The sequence below is a fragment of the Ahaetulla prasina genome, chromosome 7 (genome assembly GCF_028640845.1).
Source record: "Ahaetulla prasina isolate Xishuangbanna chromosome 7, ASM2864084v1, whole genome shotgun sequence".
NCBI classification, from domain to species: Eukaryota; Metazoa; Chordata; class Lepidosauria; order Squamata; family Colubridae; genus Ahaetulla; species Ahaetulla prasina.
Window position 1 is genome coordinate 85,185,097 of NC_080545.1, and position 19,591 is coordinate 85,204,687.

General features: G+C 39.1%; 1 protein-coding gene across 2 annotated transcripts; it reads left to right on the forward strand.

The window, feature by feature from the left end:
* The first annotated feature begins 1,889 nt into the window (after window positions 1-1,889).
* On the forward strand, window positions 1,890-19,178 carry SLC25A18 (solute carrier family 25 member 18). 2 transcript variants are annotated; one of them, XM_058190096.1, is made up of 10 exons: window positions 1,890-1,955; window positions 4,470-4,572; window positions 5,645-5,767; window positions 6,534-6,589; window positions 10,754-10,844; window positions 10,955-11,073; window positions 14,163-14,355; window positions 15,742-15,896; window positions 16,226-16,301; window positions 17,151-19,178. In XM_058190096.1, the coding sequence occupies exons 2-10, from the start codon at window positions 4,553-4,555 to the stop codon at window positions 17,290-17,292; spliced, it is 975 nt and encodes a 324-aa protein (XP_058046079.1). In that variant the 5' UTR covers window positions 1,890-1,955; window positions 4,470-4,552; the 3' UTR covers window positions 17,293-19,178. The 2 variants fall into 2 exon arrangements, with proteins under 2 accessions (XP_058046079.1, XP_058046080.1); XM_058190097.1 differs by having other exon boundaries at window positions 1,911-1,955; window positions 4,470-4,606.
* The last annotated feature ends 413 nt before the right edge of the window (window positions 19,179-19,591 follow it).

The window sequence follows — 19,591 nt, forward strand, 5'->3', positions numbered from 1 at the left end:
TATCCATTTGCTTCTTTTGTTTCCAAAGTCATTTTTGAAGGCAAAGCTTTTCCCAGTTTCTACCCCATATTATTTTAATGGCAGTAAATTGATAAACAGCATTTTGTAATGTTATGGATATAGCAAAATGTAATATAAAATTGACATGGATTTTTTTAAAAAAAAGATTTTTGTGTTTACTAGACGGAAAATAATTTCAAAAACAAATATCCAAAGTAATCCATCTTATCTCATTTAAACATTACTGATTAAACTCATACTATTCCTTTTCACAATGGCCTTTAAGCAACAAAATCTATTCAAGAAAGACAAAATTACTTGAGAAATTTTTAAAAGGATAACTTCAACTGAAATATATTTGAAAGTGGTAAGATTGTGTATCAGTTTCAAAAGGGTTTTAGTAATTAATCTACTTTGGCCTTGAATCTTTGTGAGCTGAGGAGGAAGTAGTTAAAACATGCCCTTGGATAACCTTATACTTCAACATCTCATTTCAAAGCATTTTAAAAATATTTTAAATAAATTTACAAAATTAAAACTATGGTAACTAAAATCCCAAAACACTTTTAAAATGAAATATTTCAATTGTGCCACAAGGTATAGTAAACAAAAATAAAGTGTTTAGCCTCTTGAAAGACTGGATTGATTTTGAGAACAGATCCTGCTAGATGGGGGAAGGGCAGGTTGGGATACTCATAGCCCAAAACATTTTGGATACATCATACCCAAACATACCATATAATTAAAACCTGTATTCTATGCAGACTGGCTGATGCAGTGGCTGGTATCTTCTCTACCTTTTAAACACTGCTGTGTTTCTTAAATGTTGCTAAAATTGTAATGCATTACTATTCTTAATGCTGATGGAGAGCCAAGTTTGGAAGCACTGACTTTCTAAATCCACCAGTTGAAGGGGGTTGGTTGTACTGTATATTACAAATTTGGTTTCCACCTTTTTCATATTTCAAAGGCTGCGCAACCCCTTGGCTTTGGGTATATGCAAAATAAAAACAAGGATATAAAACATCAAATATCAGAAAAGGAAAGTCATTCCTGTGGAACAAACATCCACTAAAAAAAACCTGTAACCTCCCACTCTAGATCAGATACAGGAGCAAAAGCTTGGTCTTTAAGGTATACCTAAATTACTAGGAACTATGACAGCAAAGGTACATTTCCTGGTTCTCATCAGGTGACATTGCTAAATTCTGTCCAAGCTTATTGCATAAGTAGAAAGAGAAGAGAGACTGTCCCTCCAATAGTTAAGCTACAGTATATGCCTTATAGGTGACAACTAGCACCTTGACTTGTATCTGGAAGTCTACTGGTCACTAGTACAGCTTGCAGTGGGAGGCCGCATTGTGGACTAGCTATTTTTGAGTAGTCTTCAAGTTTAGGCCTATTGCATTTGCCCACATGCAGGATGTGGCATGAGTCACCATGTAAAGAAGCTCCTGGTCTAGAAATGGTCTTAATGAATCTTATGTAAAAGTCTTACTGATCATAGATGTTCCTTGGCTGTACTTGCCCACTAAGAGTCAAGGAAGACCCCTAATTGTTCACTGATCTGTAATTGATTTGGGGATATGAAATCTTATTGCATGATACCACATTAATGGAATATAATGTTATCAGTCGATACAACCTTGCTTGAGAAATTGGAGCTTGACCAAATGAACTGAAATGTACAGCAGTTTTTTAAAACTGTCCTCATCTGATGGAAAAAGCTTGAGCTGGAGTTTGTTCCTTTTTTTGCTGGACCTAAAATAAGATGAACAGCGAGAAAGAAAAAAATGGTTTCCTATGTATATTCAGATAATAATACTGGGAATTTGTGGACAATCCCTTAAAAGAGGCATGAGTGGTGGTTTTTTTTAAGGATTCCAGATGTGAGTCAGATGCTTAAAAATGAGAGAGGAGGAAGGGAGGAACCCAACTGCTTGAAAATAAGGAAGGTAAGCTTCCCAACTTTACTGACTTTACATTTCACTCATAAGGTATTTCAGTATGTATCATTCCAAAAGCAATCTACAAATTCATGGCATTCTTTGTGCAAATGAATTTGGGGATGAATGGTCTACTCAAACTAGTGAGAATGCTAATTAGTGTAAGTGGAGAGGGAGAGTCCATTTCTTCAGTGAAATTAATGTGAATTAGGAGGAGATAGTTTATAGCCATGTATTTCTAACATTGCTACAGGGATAATTACTTCAAAAACTTCGTGTAGTTTCTAAACATTTGTGTCTGAAGTGTATTATATGTATAATTAAAACTGCATTTGTGCTCTATAAAGCACTGTATGGATATATTTGCACTAAGGGTTGTAAGTATTCTGCCAACCAAATACTGAAACTCTTTTATTTTGAAGTTTTCTATAGATGAGGAAATGCATGTGAATGAGTGAGCAGCAGCTAATAATAACAGCTTCCAGAAAGTTAGGATGCATTTATATCTGATTAATGCAGTGGATACTTTATGTATGATTTTTGACATTTGAATAAGGTTTTTTTTACAGTAGAGGAAAAGATTGTGGATTTGAGAAATCAGGTCAATTTCACAGGAATGGTTTATGATATTTCTATTTTTTAAAGTTTATATTGCAGATGGACATTTCATATTTTTAATTGAGTAGTTATATTTTAATACTTTTTGTAGGTTTGGCATTACCATTTTTAATAACACTCAAAATATGTAAAGATAGTTTGTTTTGCCACAACTAATGTATATGAGGGCTGGCTATGAATTATTTTTTTTTGCACAGTTGCATGGAGATGGATTGCTCTAGAAGTTTAAAACTTCAATAATACGCATCATGCAAACTTACTTTTTCAGTGTTAGTATTGCAATTCCAAAGCTATATAAAATGCTTACATAAGAATTATGACTAATTGTACAACTATTGGTGACATTTTTTCTGTTATATGATTCATCCTTTGTATATGTTGTACTATCTTTGCAAAAAAAAACACCTTTTGTAGGGCTGCTGGAAAAAAATTATATAATGACTGAACAGCATAGTAAAGTTTATAAATAAACCCGGGGTGAGTTTGTTTGTTTTAGCTGTACCATATCCAGTTGAAACCAGAAAAATACCATCATTTTCTCTTGATGCTATTTTTTGTCTGAAACAAAAATACTTATTCAACTCTACATTTAGCACACTGGTTGGTTTCAGAGAATGCAACACAGATTGCATAGATTTTTGCACCCATTTATGGTAGGTTGTTTGGTTCTAGCTTAATATGTTTTATAGCAGGGGTCTCCAACCTTGGCAACTTTAAGACTTGTGGACTTCAACTCCCTGAATTCCTCAGCCAGCAAAGCTGTTTTATAGAACTCCATCTTTATGGCTTAGAAATCATGTTTTATGACTGTTTGTAAATCCAGCTGTTAATGACTTATCTAATGAACCACAATTTCAACCTTTGAATTAATAAAAAAGAAAGGAAAAAGCACAAAAACATTGCCTAACCAAAGTTATTTAGCCTAGTTTTTTAAAAAAATATTTAAACCTTGATTATACAAGAGTTGGCCTTTCGATCGACAATGGTGAATAGATCATAATCATAATTTACAAATATGAACACTGTCACCAACTCAGTTCAGATGTCAACCATGCTTAAACTATAATTAGCTAAATAGTACACTGGACTATAAATGTGGTATAATAAATGCAACGTCTGGAGGTACAGAACACGTTAGCCAAAAACCTAGCATGAATTAGAGTTGGGTGTGATCCAGTTTATTAATTCCAGTGATTTGGGAAATATGTAGAAGGATAGACTTAGAGAATTTTAAATAATTTAGTCTTTTTTTAAAAAAAAATCACAAACCACAAATATTTATTTATTTTATTCGATTTTTATACCGCCCTTCTCCCGAAGGACTCATATTAATATTTTAAATATTTTAGCTGTTCTAGTTCTTATTTTTGCATTAACTACCATGGTAGGTAAAAGCCACGCTTGAGTAATAGTTGCAAGCCTTCTGCTCTTTTTTCAGATGGATGCTTGTCTACTTCCCCTTCCACTGCTTCACAGGGAAATCCTACAGTGGCTTGAGGTTCCCTGAAATGTCTTTTTCAACAGATGTTACTGAATTGTAACTACTTGAAATTTTTGGTGTTTGCATCCCTCTTGCAGAGCGGAAGCCTACTTGACGTTACCTTGAGTAAACTAACTGAAGATCACAACTTATTTTGCTCTAATGTTACTGAGCGCTTATTTTTCAGCTCCATAGACCTCAGATGCATTCATACGTAAGCGTGAGGGAAGGTCGTTAGGAGACAGGGAAAGTATCTAGTATAAACTGGCTGGTTAGGGGAAAGAATGAGAGAAAAGAACCACATTTCTTCAGCAAACTTTCCTGAAAATCCCCGGAACTTGATCGAGCGATGAACATCGAATTCTATTCTTGAACTGTGCGATTTGTTATCCAATAAAGAAAGAGGAATTGTTTTCTGTCCCCAGTGAATAAAGACAGCAAAGACAGTGTTCCCTAATGCCAAAGGATTTCCTGGGTTTGTAGTAGCAGCAGCCACCAGCCAAGGAAAATGACAAGCAAGAAGATCAGGTCAGTAGTGCCTTCGGATGCTTGGTTTTCAAAGGTCAGTGATTCTGTTCATGTGATGTTTGTCACTATTGAGAGAAATAAGTTGTTGAAGATAAAGAGCAAAATTTAACTGAAGGAGCGCAAAGGGTTCACAATCTACTGTAAATTTCCTAAGAATGGAAATTAATAATATCTGCAATGATTGGAACTGCTTTGGCCAACATTCTCCCGTTCTATAATATTTGATAATATTTATGTTGCATTTGAGGGACGCGGTGACTTAGTGGATAAGATGCTGAGCTTGTCGATTGAAAGGTTGGCAGTTCAGTGGTTCGAATCCCTAGTGCCATGTAACTGGGTGAGCTCCTGTTACTTGTCCCAGCTTCTACCAACCTAGCAGTTCGAAAGCACATAAAAAATGCAAGTAGAAAATAGGAACCACCTTTGGTGGGAAGGTAACAGCGTTCCGTGTGCCTTTGGCATTGAGTCATGCCGGCCACATGACCATGGAGACGTCTTCTGACAGCAGTGGCTCTTTGGCTTTGAAACGGAGATGAGCACCGGGAACGACTAACACATATGTGCGAGGGAAACCTTTACCATTTATGTTGCATTTATTATAATAATAATAATATTTTAATTTTTATACCGCCCTTCTCCCGAAGGACTCAGGGCGGTTAACAGCCAGATAAAATACAATACAATATACAATAAAACCCATTTAAAAAACTTATTCAATATGGCCAAATTAAAATTATAAAAGACCTGATATAAAACCCCGTTTAAAATCCAAATTTAAAACCCATGTTATGCCAGTCCTGCTCGAAAGAATAGATACGTCTTCAGCTCACGGCGAAAGGTCCGGAGGTCGGGAAGTTGACGGAGTCCAGGAGGAAGCTCATTACAGAGGGTAGGTGCCCCCACAGAGAAGGCTCTCCCCCTATGTATGTTTAAATATGTCTGTTTTTTACTATACCATCATCAAAATCTGCAAAGTATGCCTCCGTGAACATCACAGAAGAGGAATGGGATTTGAAAGCATTCTCATGCTTTTTAACAAATGTTGGTAACTATATCTCCTCTTTCTTCCCAGCCTTCCAGCAAAATTAATCAATGGAGGTATAGCTGGCCTTGTGGGGGTGACTTGTGTATTCCCCATTGATTTGGCCAAAACCCGTCTCCAGAATCAGCAAGGACGAGCAGTCTACACAGGCATGTGCGTGAGTGATGGTACAGAATAGTACACTTTGAGCTGAAAGGAATGAAAATGAGTTCTATTGATGCATTTCCTAACACTACTGAGTATCCCTCAAAATTCCATTTTCTTTACCCATAATGTTTTTAATATATCTTATAAAGCAGCAACACTCAAAATTTCTAACCTGTATTTTGCAGACCCAGCAATTCTGAAAAGCACAAGATTGGGAAAAATGGTAGAGTTGATGGGGAAAATTACATTTCCCACAGTTGCTAGCAAGTCTCATTAACTGAGTGTCAATGATATAATGTTGCCATCATTCAGAAATAAAATCAATAATGAAAAATAATCCTGCTGCATATTTACTAAAAGCTGAATGTAATTGAGCTTTTCAACAGTCTTGGTCCATAGCTAAGAAGGTCTTGCTACCCTAAGGAGAATATCCTATCACCCATCTCCTCCAATTTATGACTGTATGACTGTAACTTTGTTGCTTGTATCCTTACAATTTATATTGATATTGTTTCCTGATTGCTTATTTGTAGCTTATGACTAACATTAAGTGTTGTACCTTATAATTCTTGACGAATGTAACTTTTCTTTTATGTACACTGAGAGCCTATGCACCAAAGACAAATTCCTTATATGTCCAATCATACTTGGCCAATAAAGAATTCTGTTCTATTCTAAACATTATGGAAGAACAGTGAACAAGAAATAATTACACACATGAACCCCAACTTTGAATTAGTTTTTGTAATTGTTTCTCCCTCTCATATTCTAGGCAAGATTGTTTGGTGAAGACAATACGTTCAGAAGGGTTGTTTGGCATTTATAGAGGTAATTCCTATAGAAATGGAAGGGCTTTACTTTGCTTTGAAATTTTAATAGTTTGTTTTTTACAATATCTCAATTTAAAGTAAAACACGTGATTTGAAATGTGGTCTGTGTATATGTGTGTCGGCAATTCAGCAGTTCGAATCCCTAGTGCCACATAACGGGGTGAGCTCCCGTTACTTGTCCCAGCTTCTGCCAACCTAGCAGTTCGAAAGCACATAAAAAATGCAAGTAGAAAAATAGGAACCGCCTTTAGTGGGAAGGTAACAGTGTTCCATGCGCCTTTGGCGTTGAGTCATGCCAGCCACATGACCATGGAGACGTCTTCGGACAATGCTGGCTCTTCAGCTTTGAAATGGAGATGAACACCGCCCCCTAGAGTTGGGAACGACTAGCACGAATGTGCGAGGGGAACCTTTACCTTTACCTTATATATATATGATGGTTGAAAATTGGAAATGAAATAATAACATTGCATGAATTTAAAAATAACATATATAGAATGTTTTTTCTTAATTCCTGTCAATTCCAGCTCATCTGGTGAACCTTTGGAAACTTTAGTTCAAGAGCATCTGGAAGATTCTAGGTTGCCAATTCCGGTGTAGTAATTAAAGGTAGCTTCAAGAAAAAAGTACTATAAAAGTACATGCTGCATTCTATTAAAGTTTATTCAAAGACAAATGCTGTACAGTTCAAGAGTTAATCTTCCAAACAGTATTTCATTGGGAGTTTCGGGCTTGTTCTGGTACTAGGATCATTGGCCACCATCCATCATTTCTGAGAATATATTCTGGAAACTAGCTTTATGCCATTCATTGTCTTCCTTTTTTAAATCTCTTGGTTCCTTTCATAAAAATTTGACAGCCTTACGTCTTAGAGCACGTGGACTGTCATCTGAGATAATCCCTTTTAGACTTCACTGTTTCAGACTATCTTTGGGGCAGCAAAGAAAAAAATAATTGTAGGTGTAAGACATGAATGATGAGAAGGTTCCCCATGATCTCTAAAGCCAACCTGTGCAACATTTTCAGAAGTATAGAAAGCTTGCTTTGGTAAGGAAAGGGAGTAGTTCTAAGAACTCACAGAGGACCTGGCTGGGTAAGGCCAGCAGGCCATCTTGTATCTTGTAAGTGCCAAACCAACAGCATTCAGAAAGCTCACAATCATCAAATAGGAATGCTCTAGCTCTCACCCCTGCCAACTTCTCTTTGCTACTCAACACAGACAATCCATACAAAGTTGACTGAGTTGATTGAGTTGAACCTATCTCCATTCTTCAAGACTGAATTGGAAACATGAAAAAAATCTGGACATGCTGCAAGACCTTTTTAAACAGTTATTATAGAATTGGTACTTATTTAAAAAAAAAAAATTCCTGAAGCCCTAAGAGGATAACACTTAGTTGCATTTCGGTGATCTGATCTCCAAAACTAAGGGTTAATACTTGGATGAGAGACCACCCACAAATCCTAGGGCTACACTGGGAACTGAAACAAGATGACAATGGTATTTTTGAATTGTTGGGAAGAAAACCAGATGGAAAACTCTAGGAGTTGCATTAGACTCAGAGACTTAATGTTTCTGAATAAGTGATATTAAGTGTTGCATTTGGCTTATTATTGTGGTGGTATGTTTATTTAAGATTGGAATATACAAAGATGGGTATGTATGTGTGTGTGTGTGTGTGTGTGTGTGTGTGTGTTTTCTGAGGTTTTCGCGGGTGTTTGTATGTAGGTCTTTGGTTATTCGGGTTTTCTCCCACGTAAAATTGGAAGTGTCTCGGCGACGTTTCAACGACGTCTCATTCGTCATCTTCAGGCTTCAGCTTCGTGCTTCTAGGAGCAAATTGCTCCTATATATATATATATATAAAAGCCTCCCCCATCAGCGAAGAAATCCATTCCCAGAGAGAAATCATCCAGATGCCCTAAGCTCTATGGTCTCCCGAAAATACACAAAGAAGGAACCCCACTTAGACCCATAGTCAGCTCCATAGGCTCACCTCTACAAAACCTAGCCAAATTTCTCGCCAAACAACTACAGCCCTATGCAGAATCCATCACCTCACACGTAAAAAACTCATTCCAGTTCATAGAGATCATAAAGAAACAAAACTTACAGCCCAGCGACCTACTCGTGAGCTTTGATGTCATATCCCTCTTCACCCAAGTGCCAATCAAAGAAGCCTTGACAGCTATCCAAAACAAATATAACCCCCCCAAGCACATCCTAGATCTGACCAACCACTGCCTATCCAACACATACTTCATCTATAATGGACAAAAATACAAACAAGTAGAAGGAGCACCCATGGGATCACCCTCTCACCTGTCATTGCCAATCTCTACATGGAACACTTTGAAACCCAAGCTCTAGAAAAATCTGATCACAAACCCAAACTCTGGCTCAGATATGTAGACGACACCTTCATAATCTGGCCACACGGGAAAGAAAAACTTGACAACTTCCTCACACACCTCAATAGCCTACACCCCAAAATACAGTTCACCATGGAAACAGAAGTTAACAACCAACTTCCTTCCTGGATGTCTTAGTCTACAGAAACCCAATGGCTCCCTAGGACACACCATCTACCAGAAGAAAACACACACAAACCGCTATCTGCACGCACTCTCACACCACCACCCAGCACAGATCAACTCAGAGCCAAGACACTCATCTCCAGAACAAAATGCTTAGCTGACGAACAACACCTAAAAACCTAACTAGACACTCTCACTAACGTACTAACATCCAATGGATTCCAAAGAAATAAGATTACCAAGCTAATCCAAAAAGAACCCCCCACTAAAATCCAAGACAGAGAACAAGAAAACGGCACAGCCCTCCTCCCATATATAAAAGGCACCACAGACAGAATCAGCAAGATCCTCCACAAACACAACATCAAGACAGCATTCTGCACAAACCAAAAAATATCCACCATCCTAAGAAACCCCAAAGACAAAATTGAGTTAGAAAATCAAGGAGTATATGAAATCCCATGCACCGCCTGCCCCACCACATACATTGGACAAACCAACAGAAGAATAAGTGCACGATTGAAGAACACAAGAACTCATTCAAAAAGAGCACCCAACTTCTCCCCTGGTCCAACACTTTAAAGACACAGGACATGATATTGACTTTAAAAAGACCAGAACTATCGCCAAAACTGAACACTTTAACAACAGAATAATCAGAGAAGCCATTGAGATAGAAAAACGCCCACACAGCATGAACAAACGAGATGATACCTCCCGCCTACCAGCCATTTGGAAACCCGTCCTTATTGACAAACGAGTCCCTAACACGAGGAATGACACCAGACCCACACTCACGAGGTCCACACAGGATGTCACCACCGCACATCCACCCAGAAAGCAGACCCAAACCCACACTGATCATGAAGCACGACCAAGGACCAGAAGCCAGACCGCAGCTGCAACATTAGCCATTTCAAACCCCTCCAATCCATACATGCAGCAGACTGACACCCACTATGAAGATGTAGCACGACCACAAAGCCAAACAACAGCTATGCAGCTCACCAGCTCATATCCCCCCTGCAACACAGACTAAATTCAGCACAACCAAACCCCCACCCAAACAGGACACACCCCCAGCCAATCAGAGCACAAAAAAACCTCCATCCAATCAGAGCACAGCCAAGCTCCCACCCAATCAGTTCAAACCCCCAGTAGCAGTTAAAAGGAAGAAACAGCTGCGATCACACATTGCTCCCAGAAGCACGAAGCTGAAGCCTGAAGATGACGAATGAGACTTCGTCGAAACGTTGCCAAGACATTTCCAATTTTACACGGGAGAAAACCCGAACAACCAAAGACCTACATACAAACACCCGTGAAAACCTCAGAAAACAAATATATATATCACCCCTCTCACCTGTCATTGCCAATCTCTACATGGAACACTTTGAAACCCAAGCTCTAGAAAAATCTGATCACAAACCCAAACTCTGGCTCAGATATGTAGACGACATATATATATATATCAAGTAATAACTGAAACTTGTATTATTTAAACAATTTTGCTTTTGTGGATCCTTGTGTGCAAGAGAAAGTGATCAGCATTTCCTGTTGAAGTAGGGATGAGCCAGCAAAGTCATTATCAAGGCTCCTTAATGCCTCTTTTGTTCTCTCCAAGGAGCTGCTGTAAACCTCACTCTTGTCACTCCTGAAAAAGCGATCAAGTTGGCAGCCAATGATTTCTTCCGACAGTTGCTCTCCGTGGATGGGTATGGGGAAAAGAGCATTTGTTCTCTTGTTTATAATCTTGCTCCAGTCTGAGCATCGTTTCCATCTGCGCTTTTGAACTGGTCCTGTACATTTGTGCTATTCTTAACAGAAAAGAATTGTCATTGGCCAGGGAAATGCTGGCTGGCTGCGGAGCTGGGACATGCCAGGTGGTGGTCACATCCCCAATGGAAATGTTGAAAATTCAGCTTCAGGATGCTGGACGGCTAGGTGAGTACCTCAATACTATAAACTGTAAAAGTTACAAAACCCAATTTGGCTTCATATTTGTAGCAAAATTGCTTGTGGCATACATAAATGTACATATTTGCTAGGGCAGTTTTTATCTTCTTATCTGCCAGCCACAGAAATACCAACAAAAAGTGAGCCAACCAGGTCACCTTCCCAACTGAGAATGGAAAAAAATGGCAGCCAGTCAATATCCCATTTCATGTTTCTAATATTTGCCCTTTGAATTCCAGAGAGACCCAAAAAAAAATTGTTATCATGGAGGGAGATGTAAGTCTTGCATTTATCCCTCTGTTATGCTTAAGAAAGACTCAAAAAATTAAAACATCTCATCATGATGCCACTGTAGCCAAACCTCTATGGGCAATGGGTGTTGTGACCCAGGCCCAAGCAGGTAGTAGGAAACTCAGTCAGTGAAAAAACAAACTTTATTCGAACAGGTGAGAATTATTTCATTCTCAGTGTAGTTCAACTAAATTAAAGCAAATTCCTCCCAACATAAATTCCTCAGTCCTATCGCAAACCTTGGTCCAATTAGGCAAACTGTCAAAGGCCTTTCTTGGCAAACATTCAGAAGACACCGATACCAAAATAAATGCAAGAAGACGCAGCTACAACATTGTTTTCTGGCAAAGCCCAAACACCGTTGCTGGTCTGTTTTAAGCCTTATGGGAGGGGCCAATCATCTCTTGGCCCTACTCCCACGTCGTCCTCTTTGCTTGAGCTGCTCTTGCCTTCTGGCAGCTCTTCTCATGGGCTTCACCTGTTCCTTTGCCTCACTACTATCAGTCTCTGGAGGCTCTGGAGTCCCCACCTCACTCCCCGATGGCCCTGGCCCCACCTCAGCCTCCGACGCAGAGCCCTCATCTGGGCCTTCCCCAGCCTCATCGCTGTCCGACTCCGTTACAAGCTCCGCAGGCTGCTGGCGAACCACAACAGTCTGATCCGAACCAAAAGCTAGGAGGTAGAAAGAAGTACTTTCCTACAAGTGATAAAATAACTCATCCACCAAGCTCTATAGAGCTTCATCACTACAAATGGCAAACATTGCCTTTTGCCATTTCTAATGCACAGAAGCTGTCTGAGAACAGTATCAGTTCCTGCAATTGTACAGTTACAGAGTTACTTTTGGAGAGACCAGAAGGTTATACGATATAACCAAATGCCAATGATGAGGGGTTATCTTGGCATGAAAGATGGGACTTACAGTCAAACACAACTAGAAGGCAGCAATTTGGGGGAGGCTGTTTCCCAGCGCTCATTTCCTTCTGTTGGGTTATTAAAAGTTAAATCCCAGAGGAAGGCACTGCTGTTTTTAGTACATGCACGTATAAGTGATACATGTGATAAAAACAGACTCTACATCAACCTTTCTCATCTTGGCTAGGGATTCTGGGAACTGAAGTTCAACACATCTGAGGGCACCAGGTTGAGACAGACTGTTTTTTATGGAGCACAACTTCCCATTTCACATCTCCAGGTGAAGTCTAACTGATCCTAAATGACATATTGTCAGACATGGTGTCTGTCTTAGCTACTGTTAGAAAAACATCTGTCTTTAAATTTTCAGGGTGGACAGGCAGCAAATTAATATACCATATTTTTCGGAGGACCTTAGTTTTTTGGGAGGAAAATAAGAAAAAAGCTGATTGGCAGGTGGATCGGCCTCCTGGAATACCCCCAATCAGCTGTTCCCAGAGGTGAATTTTAGCAACAGGTTCCTTGGTTGTGAGCTCTGTGCCTTGCTTTTTTTTTTTTTTTGCTTTTTTTTTCTGCCTCTGAAACTTCTGAAACTCTGTTTCAGAAAAAACTTGTTTTTCTGCCTCTGAAAGCCTCCGAAACAGCTTCAGAAAAAAAGCCTCTGAAGCTTCTTTTCTGATGCTTTTTTCTGCCTCTGAAACCTCCATTTGAGAAGCTGGGCATGGCTACATTCGAAGTATAAGACGCACCCAGATTTTCACCTTTTTGGTGGGGGGAAAGGTGCATTTTATACACCAAAAAATATGGCAGTTTGAGACAGATAGACCAGGGGATTGAACACTGCATAATGAAGCTTGTAGGCAAATAGGAATATGCAACTGCCTGAAGGAATGGGAACAGATGGTTGAACTTATTTGACTTTGGGAACTAAGCAGAGTCATGTGCTTAGTATACGAACAAACAATCACTTAGAATTTTTTTAACTATAGATTAGACTGAGAGGTTTTTAAAAACTGAGAAACTACGTCTATGTTATTGCTGGGGAAACCCATGGGACCGCACCAAGAATTGCATTTAGCTCAACCAAGACTTTATTTTCCTTATTTTTACCCATGAAATTGTCGTGTCCCACTCCTCCGCTGACGGCCGGGTCTGGGAAATCCGAATCAGGCGTGCCTCTGCAGCTCTGCCAAAGTCCTAGCAAAGTCCTCAGGGCAAGCAGGAGACCAGAAAGTGACTTCAGCAAGATATGTTTAGACTTTGCCTGACTCAGAGAATGCCAGAAAGCAGGTCCTTTATATAGGCCATGGGGTGTGGCTCTATGACTCAGCACTTATCCAGGCCTGCCCCTCCCTTCCTTCTGTTGCCTCCGTCTATCAAGTCTTCTGACGCGAGGGTCACTCCAGTCTGCAGCTGTTGGCAATTGACCTCCCTCAGGCTCACATGCTGTGGAGGAGGGCGAGGGGTCTAGTTGCTCCGTTTGCCTGGGCATGGAGCCAGAGCTGGGGGCTGGAGATACTTCCTCCTCTTCAGCCTGTCTGGGCATGGAGCCAGGGCTGGGGCCGGGAGGCATACTAGGACATTTCTCCGTGTTCGGAAGCAGATAAGAAGGCCCCGGCTGTGGTGAGTTCGGACGAGACACAACAGAAATGTTGAAGATCTGCTTGTGTAAGACCCACAATTTTTAATAATCCAGCCTTCAGGGTTCATGATTTGATATATGTATAATTTTTGGAGAGAATTTTTATGAAAACTTTTGCAAACGTGGTGCAGAAACAATATGAAACCATCTTCTGTTTCAAAGAATTCAGCAGAAGATGAAAGAGAGTTGCCTATTGGTAGGGTAAAAGATAGGTCTTTCTGCCTTTCAGCTGTTCATCAGCAGAAAGCCCTGGGGCTGGAGGAAACAACCGCTGCCTCTTCTCATCCGCCACAAGGACAGCCTTACACCACTGGAAATATGGCGGCCTCCAAACGCCCTTCTGCCACTAGGATTGCAAGTGAACTGCTGCGCACCCAGGGGATAGCAGGCCTGTATAAAGGGCTTGGGGCCACCCTACTCAGGTGAAAAGTGTGTGTGAATCTCCATTTTCAATAAGTTCTATGGTAGCAACTTCTAATGGTCTAACTCAATTGGGTTCAACATTATCTTTTACACTCGTAAAAACCTCTCATTCACCTCAGAATTGGAGTCCCGTTTCCCTACAACTGGCTTTTGGAGAACTGGTTTGGATGATGGGAATGAATAGGATCCAAATTTACACATGAAACTTGACCGACTGCTTTGTAAAGTTTTATGTGAGCTTTGGATCTTTTATAACAATTCACAATAGCCTGGCTAGGTGGCTCAGCAGCTAAGACGCTGAGTTTGTTGATCAGAAAGGTCGGCAGTTCGATAGTTGAATCCCTAGTATAGGTCTCCTGCATGAGCAGGGGGTTTGACTAGATGACCTCCAAGGTCCCTTCCAATTCTGTTACTGTTAAACAATTTAATATTTGGGCAGTTTATTATGCTTCCTTCTTTTTCTGCGAAGAAGTCTAAATAAATGCCTTCATTAAAATTTTCAGTAGTCTCTCAGTCTTCCAAACATAGCCCTTTATTACACAGTACATGATGGTGATCTTTATGTTTTTCAAAAGTATTGGTAAAATCAAAAGGCATCAAGTCTGATTTTCAAGTTTGTCTATAAAATGTACCTGAGATTTTATGCTTTGTCTTCCCAAGTTATTCTTTGATATTTTCAAAGTTTGTAATATATGCTAGCCAAATTACAAAGGAAAAGATGAAAAGGGAACCCTTGTTATATACTGTAACATAAATTCTATCAATAAGATGATCACCCATCAGTAATCATACATGATTTTGGGATTGAATAAAATAGGTTAATACTAAATATAACCTTTTGAAGAAATCCAATGCAAGTCAAAATTTATTTTAGTAATTTATAAGAAAACCTATCAAAAGCCTTCTCATCATCAATATATATTATTTAAAGCACATGTAAACATTGGACATTTTATATTATGGGAAATGTGTGGGTCGTACATAAATCCGTCTTGAAATGGATGTATAATAGCTGAAGAAACAAGGTGTAGCTTAAGTGCTAAAGGGGCTGTTAAAATCTTGGCATCTATATTAGCCAATGAAATAAGTCTCCACTGAGAATAGCATAAAATCTTTACCTGTCTGAGGAAGAACTGTAACTTGAGTCACTGAAATGAGGGGAAGCACATGATTTGAAAACACACTGGATTACATGCTTCCAAGAAAGTAGGCAATAAAACCCCAATATTCTTGCTATATCAGTGGCTTGGAAATTACATTTCATAAATATAAAGTTAGTCTTAATTTCTTGAGTTACTAATGAAGCAAAATTAGCAACTTGTTTCAGTGAGAAATATGAAAATCTCTCCCAAGGCTTACCTAAAATATTCTACTTCTCTCAATAGGGATGTCCCTTTTTCCATCATTTATTTTCCACTCTTTGCCAACCTTAACAAGTTGGGACAAAGGACCTCTGAAGAAAAAGCATCTTTTTTTCATTCGTTTCTGTCTGGCTGTGCAGCGGGATCTCTGGCTGCAGTTGCAGTAACACCATTGGATGGTGAGTATTAGATGATGCTACTACCCAAAAAAAAAAAAAAGGCTTATCTTCATCCTATCACAAATTATTAGCAGCTAGTATATCTAAAACGAAGAGTTTGGGGCAGTTCAGGAAAAGAGAGCACCACATAGTTACTACTGTAGTAAAATTCTAATCGGAGATGAGCATTTTTGCAGGTTTGTTTAATTGGGCAGCTTTTGTCCAGAAAAAAAAATAAGCCAATAATAAAATCTGAATCTTGAAGATATTGCTATGCAGTATCTGTAAAGATGTGTAAATCTTTAGATCAATTTTCTCTGCGTAGATTTAACAAACTTATCTTGTTACAGTTCTAAAAACTCGCATCCAAACTCTGCAGAAGGGACTGGGAGAAGATACCTACAATGGAATCATTGACTGTGCCAGGTAAACAGAATTAAATAGGATTCCTTTTCTGTGAACCATTGCTTAAGCATTAAACACTTGATCTCTGAAAAATATTCCCCTTACACCAAGGCTGGAAATTGCAACTTGTCTGGACTAGTGGGTACATTTGGAATTTAACAAATAAGCTGTGGATGTTCTGTTGGTTCACAAAATGGCTGCAACTGGGTGTGAGCAATCACTCAGTATCATTTGACGAAACGTTAACTGATAAAGATGTGTTTTTTTTCCTAACCGTACAATTCACACAGAATATTCTTGAATCTGCCCTTGAGTTTACATTTACTTTGGGGTGGAGATGGGAGGTGGAGGGCATGTTTCCAAAGATAGTTCTGTGCTATCCTTAAAACTCTTAATGCCATTCCTTAAACAACAGATATTGCATCTTCCATGCCCCAAATCCCAACTGTTGCCTGCAAAAAAGCAAAACTGTGATGGAAATTCACCAAAATTAATCTCTGCCTTTCTGCACAAATGCTGTGGCACTTTTGGAATGCATAGGAGCAAAAGCAATGATATCACTTCAATGTGGTTACTGCCCTTTTCAGACGTCTGTGGGAGCCTTTAAAAAAGACAGGCCTGATTTAATGAGTCAACTCATTTTAAAAGGTGCACCTTTGTTCAGATTCACTTGGAAGTCTGAAAAAGAGACACAGCTGCTTTAAAGAGAAGTGCTGCACATGTGATGCTCTGGGTTCCAGAATACCTATCCTAAATAATTTTTGAAATATGAAAAGCACTAATGTTTGATGCACTTCTGTCTCTGAGAACAACAGCTGCTACTCAGGATATCTTTACTGAAATTCTCTCATTGTGTGATTTAACCTGCAGGAAGATCTGGATTCATGAGGGTCCTTTGGCTTTTATGAAAGGAGCAGGATGTCGTGCCCTGGTGATAGCTCCCCTCTTTGGCATAGCCCAAGGAGTCTATTTCGTTGGCATTGGAGAATGGATCATGAGTTTTTTCCAATAATGGCCATCTTGCAATTGAAGAAGACTCTGGGTTCAATTTGCTCAAGTGCCAATCACTTGAAAAATCAACCGAACCATCTTGTGAGCATTTTTGTGGTTCATAAACCACCATCCAGGAAGATGGCCTAGAAGGAATACCAATCCCAGCAATTCACCATTACTTCTTTTTTTTTATTCAGCAGATGACTTTCGGCGAACTAGAAGATAAGACATTGTGCTTCTAAATACACACATTCTGGGTAAATCTTCATTGGATTAATTACATCTAATAGAGCATTCTTTGACTGTAAGCATATTTGAAAGCTATCGTATCTGTAAAAACAACTGAAATAGCAAATGCAATACAAGTAGTATTCAACTTAAGACCATAATGGGGCCTGCCCATTATAGTTGCAAGTGGTGACAGCTGTTAAGTGAGGTGGCCTTGCTTAATAACTTCCACTATCTGCTTGCCTTGATGAGGCCATTAAATGAATGCATGAGTTGTTAAACAGAGCACGGATACCTCAAGGATGGGAGGAGAGACCTAGGACAGGCTCAGGCCCACCTGCCCTAGGCTTTCCAAGTCTCCCCTACCCCGAGGCATCCCATGGTCTGCTTCTCACCCAAAGGGGCATTATCCAAACCGGCACGCAGGGGCTGTGAGGCCTTCTTTTCACTCAGTCACCCAAGGTACTTGCAGGACTCTCTGCCTGTTCCTTAGCCAACTCCAGGGACCAGCAGCACCCAAGTTATCTGCTCCCCCCTCCCCCCCGCAAAGGCTCCCAGCTGAGGTGACCCACGTCAACCCTGTGCTACAGTATTTTCTGCAAGCAGGCACTATTGTTGCGAGCCCATGTGTGGGTGGGGGGGCTCCATTTTAAAGAAGGTTCTAAAAACACTCTCCAAAATTAGAGCCTCTGTAAAAAAAACAAAAACAAATGGAGCCCGCTACAGGCATCTGACATTAGCACAAGGTTGCCTTTATGGTATTTTTTTTAGGTTTCTCCAAGGATGCATCTAGGCCGCATCATTGCGACCCCTAATCAGTTCCTGTCCAATTGTGAATAGTTTCCCACCACCACCAAAAGGAGCTTTAGGCTAGACTGGAAGTCAGAAAAACATCCTGTAAGACAGCAACGGCAAACCATTTCAATACTGTTGCTGAGAAAAACTGTGTGTTTATATTCATGTGGAGCCACATTTGACTTGAACAAGCGTTTTTATATATTATGCCTTTCTATCACTGTATGCATAAGCTTTATACCTCTTTATTTGTGCCTGGTGCAAAATGTATAGAAGTTTTAGTTGCACAGATTACCATTCACCAATATTGGACACAAAGTCTTCCTGCAGCACTGCCTGTTTTTTAAAAGGATATTAAATACAAGCTGATCCAGAATATTACTGCTAGTTTTTTTGTCCATGAATGGTTTTTTTTAAATGTTTATTTCAAGTTTTCAAACTGGAGTTACCCTAGAATTTGGACCAAAGTTAAACTTGCTCCTCCAGCAGCCTTTAATAGAGGAACGGCAACCGATTGGGGGAACAAAGCTAGGGTCAAATCAATCTCTGTAAAGAATTGGCTAGGAAAGGAGACTAATATTCACTGTCCAGTTATATACATAACAACCTTTAAAAAGAATAATTTAAATTCTGTGAAGAGAGATAAAGATCAAATATAAGCCCAGCGATAAGGCTGAATACCTGAAAAATTAAAAACCTCTTTCTTCATAAGAAAGACGTACCTTAAAGGAAACCTGGGGTTCTCTTCACTAAAATGTCTGTCGCTCTGTCAGTCTATTTTAACAAGGTAAGATTCCCCCTCAAAAATATGCTTCAGTTTTAGAGTAATATTCATTTTATCAGAGTCATTAAGTTAAATTAAGAAACTTTAATATGTAAGACATCAAGCTTTAAAAAATTCAAGATATTTTATAGACAAAGATTAAATTCATAACGATTAATTGAATAACTTGAAAACTATTATCCTATAGCCATCCATAAGGTTTGATATTTATTATTAAAGTATAAAATATAGAATAGAATAAAATAGAATAGAATAGAATTTTTTATTGGCTAAGTGTGATTGACACACAAGGAATTTGTCTAGGTGCATACGCTCTTGGAGTACATAAAAGAAAATATATGTTCGTCAAGAATCATAATTACAACACTTAATGATAGTCATAGTCAGAATGTATCAATAAATTCAATACTATCAAACTTCTCTTCAACTTCAAAAGATTTCAAAAAGGCACACCAATGTTTTCTTGGTTTTACTACATTCATAGTTTATTTTCTCATTTTCACTTAATAAC

What these genes read in the sequence shown, in the direction of transcription:
- SLC25A18 (XM_058190096.1), top strand. Translation starts at nt 4,553, where the DNA reads ATGACAAGCAAGAAGATCAG. An exon ending in GTTGTTTGGCATTTATAGAG is followed by an intron (nt 6,590 to 10,753) that starts GTAATTCCTATA and finishes GTTCTCTCCAAG; the next exon opens with GAGCTGCTGTAAACCTCACT. An exon ending in CTTGGGGCCACCCTACTCAG is followed by an intron (nt 14,356 to 15,741) that starts GTGAAAAGTGTG and finishes TTCTCTCAATAG; the next exon opens with GGATGTCCCTTTTTCCATCA.